This window comes from Elephantulus edwardii, unplaced genomic scaffold (genome assembly GCF_000299155.1).
Source record: "Elephantulus edwardii isolate Elephantulus edwardi_28Jun2011 unplaced genomic scaffold, EleEdw1.0 scaffold00139, whole genome shotgun sequence".
NCBI classification, from domain to species: Eukaryota; Metazoa; Chordata; class Mammalia; order Macroscelidea; family Macroscelididae; genus Elephantulus; species Elephantulus edwardii.
The window spans coordinates 7505988-7519425 of record NW_006399889.1 but is presented as its reverse complement, the minus strand read 5'-3'; the positions used below and the strand labels follow the sequence as shown (position 1 = coordinate 7519425).

Sequence of the window (13438 nt, the reverse complement as noted above, 5' to 3'; positions counted from 1 at the left end):
ATGTTGTAAGGAGAGACAGGTCCTTGGAGAGGGACATCATGCTTGGTAGGGTGGAGGGACAGAGCAGGAGGGGAAGACCCTGTATGAGGTGGATTGATTCAGTGACTCGGGTAATTGGGATGGGTGTGTTGGAGGCAGTGAGATCGGCACAGGATAGAGCAGGGTTTAGGGCTGTTGTAATAGGGTCGCTATGAGTGGCAAACGACTTGACGGCACATAGCAACAACAACAAAAACAACATAAACAAGAGTCAATGACTATGAAGGATAAAGTTCAAGTTAAATGGCAGGCAATAGCAAAAAGGTATCAGAAATTGATAGGATCCAATTGACATGTTTCAAACAACAGATGCAGGCCTGGACTTGCTCACCAGTCTATGCCAGGACATTTGGAGGATAGCTGCCTGACCAACTGACTGGAAGAGATTCTTATTTTTTCCCCCTTCCTAAGAAAGGTGACTCAACTAAAGTGTATTGTACAGAACAGTATCATTACTAGCACATGTAAGAGAAATATTGCTGATAATCATCCAAAAAGTGTGAGAACAGCACATTTACAGGGAACTGCCAGGAATTCATGCTGGGTTTTGAAGAGACGATGACAGCAGGGTTATCAATACTGATGTCAGAGCAGACATCCAAGCAGAGAATACCAGAAGAATGTCTATTTGTGTTTCAGTCACTATGCAAAAGCATTTGACTGTGTGGACAAACAATGGCTAACATTAAGAAGAATGAGAATCCCAGAACACTTTATTGTGTTCATGTGGTACCTAGATCAAGAAGTTGCTGTTCTAATAGAGCCAAAGAACACGGCACGGTTTAAAATCAGGAATGGTGGACAACAAGAATGTCTCCTTTCTCCACACATATTCAATCTGTATACTGAGCAAATAAATCCTGAAGCTGGACTCTATGAAGAGGAATGTGGCAATTAGCAAGACTCATTAATAACCTGCCTTATACAGATGATACAACAACCTTGCTCACTGAAAGTGAAGAGAACTTCAAACACTTGTTGCAGAAGATCAAGGACTATAGCCTTTGGTACGGATTGTATCTCAACATCAAGAAAACAAAAGTCCTCACCACTGGGCCAATAGACATCATGATAGATGGAGAAAGGATTAAAGTTGCCACTGACTTCATCTTGCTTAGATCAACAATCAATACCCCTGACATCAGCAGTCAAAAGACCAGGAGACATATTGAATTTGGCAAGTCTGTTATCAGGGATCTCTCCAAATTACTTAAGCTCGATAATGCCAGTTTGAAGACTAAGGTGTACTTTATTCAGGTCATGGTCTTTTCAATCACTTGTTATACTCTAAGAGCTGGACAATGAATAAAGAAGACAGAAGAAGAATTGATGCCTTTGAGTTGTGGTGTTGGGGAAAATATTGAATATAACATGGATTTCCAAAAAAATTAAACATATATGTCTTAGAAAATGTGCAGCTGGAGCGCTACTTGGAGACAAAGATGGTAAAACTCTCTCACATAATTTGGACTTTAGGTGAGTTTATTCCTTGGAAAAGTAGGTTGTCATTGTTGTTGCTGTTATGTGCTGTTGAGTCGCCTGCAACTCATAGCAACCCTGTGTGCAAGAGCCCTAAACCCTGCTCTATCCTGTGCCAATCTTACTGTCTCTGACACATCTACCCCCCCCCCAGTACCCCAGTCACTAATTCAATCCATCTCATCAAGGGTCTTTCCCTCCTGTACTGTCTCTCCACCCTCCCAAGCATGACATTCCTCTCCAAGGACTGGTCCCTCCTTGCAACATGTTCAAAGTATGTCAGACGAAGCTGCAGAAAGGAATATCATGCTTGGAAGGATGGAGAGTCAGCAAAAGAGAGGAAGACCCCCAATAATATGGATTGACACAGTGACTGCAGCAATGGGCTCAAGTGTGTCGGAGCTGATGAGGATGCAACATGATAGGAAAGGGTTGCTATGAATCGTACTTGACTGCATAGAACCTAACAACAATAATGACTTCAGGGGGGAAGAGGATGAAACCTTTACCTCATTTGCAGGTGACTCAAAATCTGGAGACAAAATTTTGAATGACAGAATCAGAATTTGACAAAGCAAGCTGCAACATAGTAACATTTAACAGGAATAAGTGTAAATTTACTGAATTCCGATATAAAGATATAGTTTAAATATTCATTCATTCACCCTTTCATCTAAAATGTTATTAAATATGTGTAGTTTATCTTGTTGTAAGGATATAAAGACACAGCACTTTGGCTTCGAGACACGAAAAGCCTCTTGGTGATGTGTTAAGTAACCTAAAACTCACTAAAAGTCAGCAGTTTGAAACAACCAGTCAATTTTCAAAGGAAAGACAGAAGATAGCCTCAGCAACCCCACGGTGAGTCATGAGTCAGAATGAACTTGATGGCTTTGAGGTTGCCTAAGAATGAAGAAATCCAGCACTGAAAGCAAGATTTTCCAAGAATTTTAGTCGATTGCACCCTCTGTTAGGAAACAACAGTGATGCTATTGTTATTAAAGTCTTCAGCTGTATATGTGAGATCATATCCAGATATTTACAGACCAAGGAAGCATCTCAAGGAAACTTCAGATGAGCAAAAAGTTTCAAAACTAGACGATAAGAGTGATGGATGGACTTCTGAATACTGGAGAAGACTTAGAGGAGACTGTCGAGAAGTAGGTGAGATGGCAGAGCTACGCAGCCTCTGCTAATAAATTAAAAGCTTTCCTGTAGATTGAGTGAGCTCAGGAGACGTCATCTCTGGAGATACAGTTTTAAGAGCCACTGCCATACAAGCAGCAGGTGTTACCTTATGAGAGCAGGTAAGAGTACTCAAAAAGCAATAAAAAAGGAGAAAGCAAGCAATGCAATCAATGGTCAAATTGATGGGCATGTAAAGGGAGAGCACAGGAGGTGAATTCTACAAACATCTGGAAGAAAGTCACATGGTCACAAGATTTTGTTTCATCAAAAGGAAAGAATAATCAGGGTTCTAAGAAATAGTGAACTAGCTATAAAATAAGAGGCAGGCTATCTATTGTGAGAAAAATGTCATGAAATAAACTTGAAGATTTTTCTAGCTTTATTTTTTTAAGTTTTTTTTAATAATTTTAATGAACATTTACAGAGAATTTGGATTTCCTTTCATTCATTGCTGCACTTCTCTACCCGCCCAGGCCTCTCCCCCCGCCCCCCAGTTTGCTCCTCTCTTTCAAAAGTAAAAGAAACACTCATTCCCTGGTATGCAATCCCCCCGCACCCCTCCCACCACCCCAAATACATTCCACTATGCAATCTTAATTGTGGACTCTTGTAATAACCTTAATACCCTATCATGCATCGCTTTTAAATTATTCACTCCCTCATCTGTTTCAGTGCAGTATACACAATTTATCCAGTTTTTCTCCGTCTTACCACCACCCTGATTTTATATAGTAGAATATCATAGCTTATTTCCTCACTCAAACGAGTATATTTTTTAAGAGGTAGAACTATTAAGCAGAAACTTTTTCAAGATTATTCTGTCAACAGAAAATTAAGGGGAGAGAAGAATAGGGGCCAAGGACGTCAGTTGGTAAGGGTTACGATAACCCCTGCTTGAGTTACTAGAATGTTCTACATGTTTCCTGGAACAAAAAAAGAAATGAACCAACAAACAAAAGTTCATAACTAGCAATAGATCTGAATATACAGACATATTTGGAACTAGGCTAGAACCTTAAGTGCAGGGTGTCCCCTAAAGATAAAGGCCTACTTGAGATAAGAAAAGAAGAAGCTGATGCAAGAGATATGAACAAGGAAGAATGAATGGAATCTGATGACCCTGCACATCGAAGAGTGGGAAAAGCAAAAGTAAATACACTGTGGCTGAATTGCTGGATATGATGGAGCAAGAAGAACGAGGCCAGAGTTAAGAAAGGCAAAGCTATTGATGCTGATATACAAGGTAGCAGGCGGTCTGGGAAGGACCTTTAACAACCTGTTTTGGGTTAGGTGTTTACTTAGCCATCACTAGTGACAGTTTTCTGAGAGATTCAGAAGAGAGTCAGCGCATTTCCTCTGGCTTGTCAGTTTGTCCAGCACTGCATGCATGGTCCTGGCACCACGTGCTTCACTGGTTGTGATGCTGTGATGGTTAGAAAACAGGTTCTGGAGACAGATATCTTCTCCAAATCTAATCATGCCTTCAATACACACTGGCTATGCTGTCTTTTAGCTTCTCCAAACTCCTATTTCTTTATTTCTAAAATGGGGGTTATAGTTATTCTTATCTAGAGATGTTAGAAGGCATTGTGGGTTGTGTCCTGTTCCTTAGACAGTTATCTTCAAGACCTAACACTGAGTACCTGGATTGTGGCTTTATTTGAAAACATATTCTTTGCAGATATAATTAATTAGCATATAGTAAGAAGCTGTGCTGCATTCTCAAAGGTATGCGGTTCAAATCTACTAGCTGCTTGGTGGGAGAAGGATGATAACCTCCTCTGTCCAATTTTTTCCTCTGAAAGCCTGCTGGAGGGTCAGCTATGGGTTGGTTCCAACTTGACGGCACACAACAATAACATATTGAATTAGGATGAACCCTACTCCAACATGCCTGATGTTCTCATAGGATGAAAAGAAACATAGATACATCCAGGAGAATCATATGTGTTCATAGCAACAGAAATTGGAATGATGCATCTACAAGGCAAGGACTGCTAGGCTAAGAGAAATTTATGGAAGGGATTCTCTCCCGTAGCCTTCAGCGAGTAATGCCCTGTCAAAAATACCCTGATTTCTGATTTCTAGCTTCTGGAACTGTGAAATACCAAATTTCTGTTCTTATATAATCCAGAAAGGGGCACTTTACAGCAATCTTAAGAAATGAATACTTTTGTTGTTGCTATGTGCCATCAAAGCTGAACAAAATCATAGCTGACCTTCCAGCAGGCTTTCCGAGGCTGTTAATTCCATGGGACGAGATTGGTCATCTTTCTCACAAGGGGTAGATGGTGAATTAGATCTACTAGTTTTTGGCTTAGGGAACTCTGTTGGCTTAGTGTTACAGACTGTACTGCCATTCCAAAGGCACATGGTTAGAATACACCAGTTGTTTTGTGGGAGAAAGATGTGAAATCTCCTCCTGTGTAATTTACTACCTCTGGAAAATCTGCTTAAGGGTCAGCTAATGAGTTGGTTGCAATTCTACACCATCAACAGCCTGTGGATTGGCAGCACAACTCTTTGCCCACTAGACCATCCTGTTGTGTGCCGTCAAGTAGGAACTGTCCCACAGATGACCCTCCAGCAGGTTTTCAGAGGCCATAAATTGCACATGAGGAGATTGCCCAGAGTCCTGTGGTACAGCTGGTAGTTTCAAACTGCATGCCTTTGAGTCAGCTTTCTTGCGTATGTGAACAAAATAGATCTCTTCCAATCCATTGGCCAGGTAGTTATCTTCCAAATATCCTGGCGTACACTTGGGAGCCTGTCCAGAGCTGCCTCTATTAGATGAAACATGTCAACACTTATCCTATCAATTCTTGGGATTTCTTTTTTCCTAGTGCTTTCAATATAACTTGAACTTCTTCCCTTATCATCACTGACTCTTTACCATATACTACTTCTCAAAATATTTCAAGGCCGAACAATTCTTTTGGTACACTGACTCTGTATTTCATTCATCTTCTTTTGATGCTTCCTAGATCATTCAAGATTTTCTCTCAGTGCTGCAACTTGAAGCTTTAATTTGTTTTCCAGTTCTTTCAACTTGAGAAATGCTGAGCAAGTTCTTCCCTTTTTATTCTCTAACCGCAGCTATTTATGCATTCTATTTAAAAAAAAAAACACAAAACACCTGTTTAAAAGGGATATGTCATGACACGAATCCAGAATGAAGGTTGCATAGTGGAGTGGACTTTGGGGGAGGGATTGTATAACAATGAATTTTTCTTTTACTTTTCAAACAGAAGAATGAACTGGAGGAAGGGGTGGGCAGGGAGAAAAGTGCAACAATGAATGAATTGAAACCCAAAGTCTCTGTAAACTTTCAGAAAAATTAATAATAAAAAATTAAAAAAACAAATGTATAAATTCGATAAAATTTCTCCCTTCAAGGAACTTACATTTTCAAGTTGTTGTTATGTGCCATCGAGTCACTTGTGACTCATAGCAACCCTATGTACAACAGCCCTGAACTTTTTTCTATCCTGTGCCAATTGCACTGTCTCTGACACTCCCATCCCGATTACCCCAGTCACTGAATCAATCCACCTCATAGAGGGCCTTCCCCTACTGCGCCGTCCCTCCACCCTCCCAAGCATGATGTCCTTCTCCAAGGACCGGTCTCTCCTTACAACATGTCCAAAATATGTTAGACCGAGCCTCAGTATCCTTGCCTCCAAGGAGCCACCCGGTTTAACCCTTTCCAGGATGAATCTATTTGTTTTCCTAGCAGTCCATGGTACATTCAATACTCTTCTCCAGCACCACAGCTCAAAGGCATCAATTCTCCTTCTATCCTCCTTGGTCATTGTCCAACTCTCTGATGCATAACAAGTGATTGCAAAGACCACAGTCTGTATCAGGTATCAGATGCACCTTAGTCTCCAGAGAGACACCATTGCTCTTCAGTACTTTGGAAAGGTCCCTAACAGCAGACTTTCCTATGGCAATATGCCTTTAATTTCCTGGCTACTGGTACCAAGAGTGTTGACTGTGGAGCCAAGCAAACTAAAGCTTTGAACATTCTAAAGTAGGTTATAGTAAAAGAAAGATAATGAAAGGACCATCATCACAATTAAAAAAAAATACCCTTTTTATTATATTCTGGTTTACTTATGAATTCTGTATACATGGTTTTTCACACCAGATCTTTCCTATTTCCTTAACCCACTCCTCCCTCCACCCATCAAATTGTGTGACCTTATAATTAGGTGTCCCACTCACCCTCCTCCCTGTTTTCCCCCCTCCTCCTCTTAAATCCTTTATATGTTTTACTAGTTATCTATTTCTACAATAATGGTCTTAGTCAGTATTTGTCCTTATGGGACTGAGTTAGTTCACTTTGCATAATGCTCTCCAGTCCCTCCCAAGTTATTATTTTGTCCATTCTATTATAATACATTGTTTTGTATGCTCAAGCTGTCCTTTGAAGCTTTTCATTTAGCATCTCTCCCATTTATTTTGGCTCCTTTATATTTCAGTGCCATTTTCAGTCTCTTCTGACAGCCACTTTGGCCTTTGCTTCCTCCTCTGTCTTTGTAATGACATTTCGTTCTCTTCATGGATGATATGTCTTTAAATCATAGTGTTCAATGCATTAAACCTTCTGGTCTTCAGTCATTGTATTCAATGCCTTAAACCTATTCTTGAAATTATTTTTAACTTCAAGTGGGGTAGACTCACAGCTGTGCTTAAAAATATGTCCCTAAAGTTGGAACACAATTAAAATACAAGGTGGCTTTATAGCACACAATGATTTGAGTATATCAGCATGCATGAAGATGACAGAGGACCAGGTAAAATTTCATTGTGCTGTTCACAGGGTTGCAACAAATCAGACCTGACCTTGCAGCAGCTAGAAGCAGCAGTGCTTCAGGTGCTATGCAAGGAATTTTATATGTATAACCTCATTCCTTTTCTTAAAAACATTAAGGAAATTCTATGTTATCTCGATATTAGACATTAGAAAACCAAAGCTCAGAAATTTTTAAATAACACACTAAGTTCTATAACCAAAGTCAAAGCTGGAACTTGAACCCAGGTTAGCCCCTCTAGCTGCAGCCTCTGTAGCTGGGACACACCCTTTCCTAGCCGAATGACTCACTCCTTTCTGAACATCAGCCTCATAGGGCTCATGGGGTCTACAAAATCTGTACATTTTAAGGATCAACCACATTTCCTGAAATCAACTATTTGCTATGGCCTGCCAAGAAAACAGATTCATCCTGGAGAGGGTTAAAGCAGGCTGCTCCTTGGAGACAAGTATTCCGAGGCTTCGTCTGACATATTTTGGACATGTGAGGAGAGACCGGTCCCTGGAGAAGGACATCATGCTTGGGAGGGTGGAGGGACAGCGCAGGAGGGGAAGGCCCTCTATGAGGTGGATTGATTCAGTGACTGGGGTAATCGGGATGGGAGTGTCAGAGACAGTGCGAATGTCACAGGACAGAGCAGAGTTTAGGGCTGTTGTACTTAGGGTCGCTATGAGTCGCAAGCAACTCAATGGCACATAACAACAACAATATTCTTGAAAAAGATTTTTTTATCTGCTTCATTTAGAAATTAATAAACTACAGGCACAATAATCGACACACCCTCTCTATTGTAGTGCAAAAATCTCTGATAGTATAATATATAACCTATCTATATCTGGCTTTCAATCATAAGGTTGACAGTTCAAATTCATAAGAGGCTCCTTGAGAGAAAGATAGGCCATCTCCTCTCCTAGATATCCAATGGAGGGTGGCAGTGAGTCAGAAGCAACTCTGTGGCAGTGAGTTTGGGATTTATATCATTACATACATTTTAGCACCCATATGTAAATCTTTGGGAAAATTTACTATGATTTCTAAATGTCTTAATATCCAAAAGATATCTGTATGTGCCTTGAAAACACACCTGGAGCTCAAAGTCAAAAGGCATAGAGGAAAAGTCTCAAGAGACAATGGAAATAACACAGCCTCAGACAGATATGGACAGATCAACTCCAGCTCCACCGCCTAATAGCTTTAACACTTGACAAAGTTAATCATTTACTTGAGTTTCAGTTTACTCATCTATTCATAAGCAAGACACTAGTCTCTACCTCACTGAATTATTGTAAAGTTAAATTTAATAGTGCAGAGAGTGTACAGCTTCTAGAATAGTGTCCAGTAGTTGTTTCTCCCCTGCTATACCATTAAGAAATAACAATTTGATAGAGTTCATGAATGAAGTCATGAATAGTGACAGGAAACTGTGTCATAGTTTTACTGAAATTATGGCTAGCTTGTCAACTGGTTAAAGAATTATAAAACACCCACTCATACCCACAATCAAACATCACGAAAGCCCTTGAGAGTATTTCCTTAAAGAAATCATTGATGAAAGATCAGCTGTTGTGGGAGCCCAAACTCCTTAGCACTGAGAGAATACCTTAAGCAGATGTAGAAGGGTCTGTGTAGACACCAGGGGTAATGGAGGACTAGAAAAGGAAGACTACCCTTTCCTTTAATCTCACTCTTTCCCTGGGGAGTCAGAGAAGAAAGCCTATGCTCTTCCTTAATCTCAGAGAAGAAAGCCTACCCTCTTCTTTTATCTCAGTTTCTCCCTGGAGATTGGACTTTCACCTTCAAAGAAGTATCTTAGGGTACCAGTAGGGAAGAGTATCAATTATAGAGTTAGATGATTGTTGCTTTTAGGTGCTGTTGAGCTGTTCATAGTAACCCTCTGTACAACACAAAGAAACACTGCCCGGTCCAACCTCATCCTAATTGTGCTCAGTATCTTTGCATCTATTGATAGAACTATCCGTTAAACTGTTAATTAAATCTGTATTTAAATATTTTACATTATTATTATTGAAGTACTCTTCCTCTTCAAGGAAAAGTATTATTATAATTTATTATTATTATTATTATTATTATTTCAATGTGTCTGGCAGAGAAAAGGAGCTGTGCTCTCGTCCTCTTTAGTAAGTCATATTGCTAATCCAAAAGCTATCTCAGGTGGTTCAAGTCGACTTATGGCTCTAAATGTGAAAGATGGTCAACCTCCTCTTGCTGTGATTTACACCCAGAGAACCCTCAGGAAGGTCAGCTATGAGTCAGAACCAACTCATCGACAGGAAGTTTGCGTTTTATATGATTTTGCTTTTTAAATAAGGGAACCAGTTGCTTAAAAATCTCAATTGGCCAATGGTCAAAATATGCTTTAAATCTGCCAAGAATGCAGCCGGAAGCATCATATATTAAGATACTACAATCATAGTTTAATGCAGAGGTAAAATTCTATGTTACACTCTTGTTATTTTTCTTTTGGTAAATTAGCTAATTTTATATAGTTTAGTATATAACAAAGAGGTACTATTAAAGGTATCATAGACTTTGACTATTTCAAGTCATCTTCTTCTTGTTATTTACTGTAGAGTGAGGACCGACCCATCGCTGACCCTCCAGCAGGTTTTCAGAAGCAGTTAATCACATGGGAGATTGCCTACTCTTCTCCCAGAGCAGCTGGTGCTCTCGAACCCTGTGCATTTGGGATTGCAGCACAGCTTCTTGTCACTATGCCACCAGAGCTCCCTTCAAGTCTTATTAACACAAATATTTTGTTTCTGAGACCCATAAACATTGATCCTAGAGAAGTTATAGGGCATACCATAATACCAGCACATTTAAAGAAATAGCTACATCTCATTAATCCCCCTTTATGTGCATTTCTTCTTCGTTAACATCATTGCACATAGCACCTTAGAACATCTTTGAAAGTTCCTTCAAAAGAATTTATTTACTTAAGAAAAAAAAATATAACCAAGCCCACTACTATGTACTGAATTTCAAATTGTAGCAACTAGGACAGAGTAAAACTATCCGATCAGGTTTCCAAGACAGTAATCTTTATAGAAGCAGATGGGTACAAACTCTCTCCATGGGTTCAAACTGCCATCTGTTCACTTAGCCACTGAGCACTCACTATAACAACCAGGCCAATCAGGGGTCCTCCAGCATTTACTTACCATCCTTTTATTTTTTTGTGAAGATGATGTTTCTTGTGTAAGAGAACTTTTACAGGAACCCAAATCAGTAGAGTTACGGAGGCTACGTAGGCAATTGAGCAGGAAACAATAAGCCAATAATGTGTTTTCTCAGATGCATTCCTTTTACTATGATAGGCAGTGGCAAACTGCTCCATAATCACAAGTGTGGGAACGGAGAACGCAGCAAACTCCAGCAGCTCAAACACCACCAACTTAATTAGTCTTCCAGAAACCATCTTGGGCAACTACAAGCTGATGAGGATAAAGGCTACCCTTTGGATTGTGAGCCGCAGATGGGCACAGAGATACTGAATGAGGAGCAAGTTCCTCATACTCAAATCTCATACTAACCAATGACTTTTTATTCTTTTATTGACCCTCACATGGTTCAATGATCTTCTAACCTAACAACAGGGATCTTAAAGAGACAGAGCAAGTATAGAAGTGATCACTTAATGTACTTGCACATTCATTACTAGAACTGAAATAGACTTGATAGTGTGCTTTTGAGCACTGGTATAAACAAAGTTTTTGATATAGTGTGGATTAGTGATTTCTGCACCATGAACATTTACTCAACACCTGTTATGTAGAACCATTAAAATAGTATCATATTAAAGTTAAATGAGAACATACAGTCAATCTCCTGTTTTAACAACTAAGAAAACTCAGGCAAAGAGAGACATTTCTAAAATGGTTCTTGTGTCTTCAAATGTTTTCAAAAAGAGTTTAAATTTGGTCTGACAAATTTCTAGTCAAAATTCTTCCTGATACTTAAAATCCTGACTCATGTTTGCTCCCTAGTTACCACTGAACACAGATTAATGTTATTTTTATTTTGGTAGTCAGGCAACTAATAAGGTGATATGAAAAACCTGTGACTGCATCAACAAATTAAGAGCTATTCACTAATCCAAAAGCATATCAAATATTTCAAATCAATCATTATCTCCATAAACACATTTTCTTAAAAAAAAAAATTCAGCACTTTACTAGGTGTTGGGATGTGAAAGTAAATGAATGACAGAAAGTCTCCTCTTGTGAAAATACTCACAGTCCAAGGGAGGAAGCAAGCCAGCGTATAACAAAAGTAACTAAGGTCAGACACATAAACTAAATGCTTATGATAATACAGTGCAGAATTTCACCTTTGGACTGTGAGAAAGGGAGGGATAGATAAGGACATTGAGGCCAGATGGTGATAATGAGGTATCAGGGACATTTCAAATAGACAAAAAGAGGACATTGCAAGGCCAAGAGGCTACAATGGTTAACATGAGTTGAGAAAAGAGTCTCTTGTGCGTGGAAGGAAATAGGAGAGAACGAGGTTAGAGAAATAGGGTGGAGTCGAAATGTGTGTCCTATTAAGGATTTGGTATTTGTCTGAGGGGTGGGGGAAGCAGGTGGTGTGCACTTTCTATATTGAGAAGTCATATAATCATTTGGAAAAGAATAGTGCTTGTGTGGAAGAAGGTATGAGAGGCTTCAAAATGGGGACAAAGCAGAAATTGGGTAGGAGTCCATGAGAGAGTCCAGTTAAAATATTAGGAGCAGAGCCAAGGAGAAGGGGGGGACTGAATCAACGCTGACTAATTATTCCCGCTCCAAAGAAGGGTGACCCAACAGAGTGTGGAAACTATAGAACAATATCATTTATTTCACATGCAAGCAAGATTCTACTGAAGATTTTCCAAAAACGACTGGAAGAGCACATCAGCAGAGAACTGCCAGAAGTCCAGGCTGGGTTTAGAAGGGGTTATGGTACTAGGGATATTGTAGCTGATGTTAGAAGGATCTTTGCTGAAAGCAGGGAATAACAGAAGAATGTTTATCTGTGTTTCATTGATTATGCAAAGGCGTTTGACTATGTGGATCATAACAAACTGTGGCTGACTCTGAAAAGAATGGGAATCCCAGAACACTTCATCGTGCTAATGAGAAACCTATACTTGGACCAAGAGGCAGTCATCAGAACAGAGCAAGGAAACACTGCATGGTTCGAAATTGAGAAAGGTGTGTGCCAGGGATATGTCCTATCTCCATACCTTTTCAACCTGTATGCAGAACAGATTATCCGAGAGGCTGGGCTCTATGAGGAGAAGTGTGGTGTCAGGATTGGTGGAAAATCTATTAACAATCTGCATTAGCAGCCCAATATGTCACATGCATTATGTCACTAGGGCTCTTTTCTCCTCTGTATAGATTTTCCATATTCTCCCTCTCAAAGCAGAATGAGTCACTCACCTTCTGTGTAGCACTTATTTCCCTATAATGATTGTTTAGGTCCCTTTAAAGTCCAAGTCTATGCCTCTGTGCATAGTCATTTGTCATCACAGAACTTGCAACTAGTAGCCAGAAACTCCGACTCCGAGCAGCCCTTCATGTGTTAATGTAGACCCGTACATCATAAAGTATTCAAAGTCTGCTTTTTCAGAATTAGATTGCTAGGACTTTCTTCTCAGGTGCCGCTGGGTGGCCCCAATTTAGCATCCAAGCACATGAACTGCTTGTACTGCCAGTCCCTTGATCAATAATGCACAATGCATGGTTGAATAAATGAAAGATAAGTCCTACTGTCTCAGGACGATAGCCTTGGGGCACATCAAAGGCAGCTGGCATGGCATAGTCCACAAAATCGTCCATATCTTACTGTATTGAGCAACAACTGGTGTCTTAAAAACCTGTGAGCAGCCATTGAACATCCACCCATTG

General features: G+C 39.8%; 1 protein-coding gene across 1 annotated transcript in view; it reads right to left on the bottom strand.

Moving 5' to 3' along the window:
* TMEM236 (transmembrane protein 236) overlaps positions 1–10962 on the bottom strand; it is a 73632-nt gene extending 62670 nt beyond the window's left edge. Inside the window, exon 1 of the mRNA XM_006894301.1 lies at positions 10706–10962. Coding sequence (XP_006894363.1) covers positions 10706–10962 — 257 coding nt within the window. The remainder of the gene's footprint in view (positions 1–10705) is intronic.
* Between the last annotated feature and the right edge of the window lie 2476 nt (positions 10963–13438).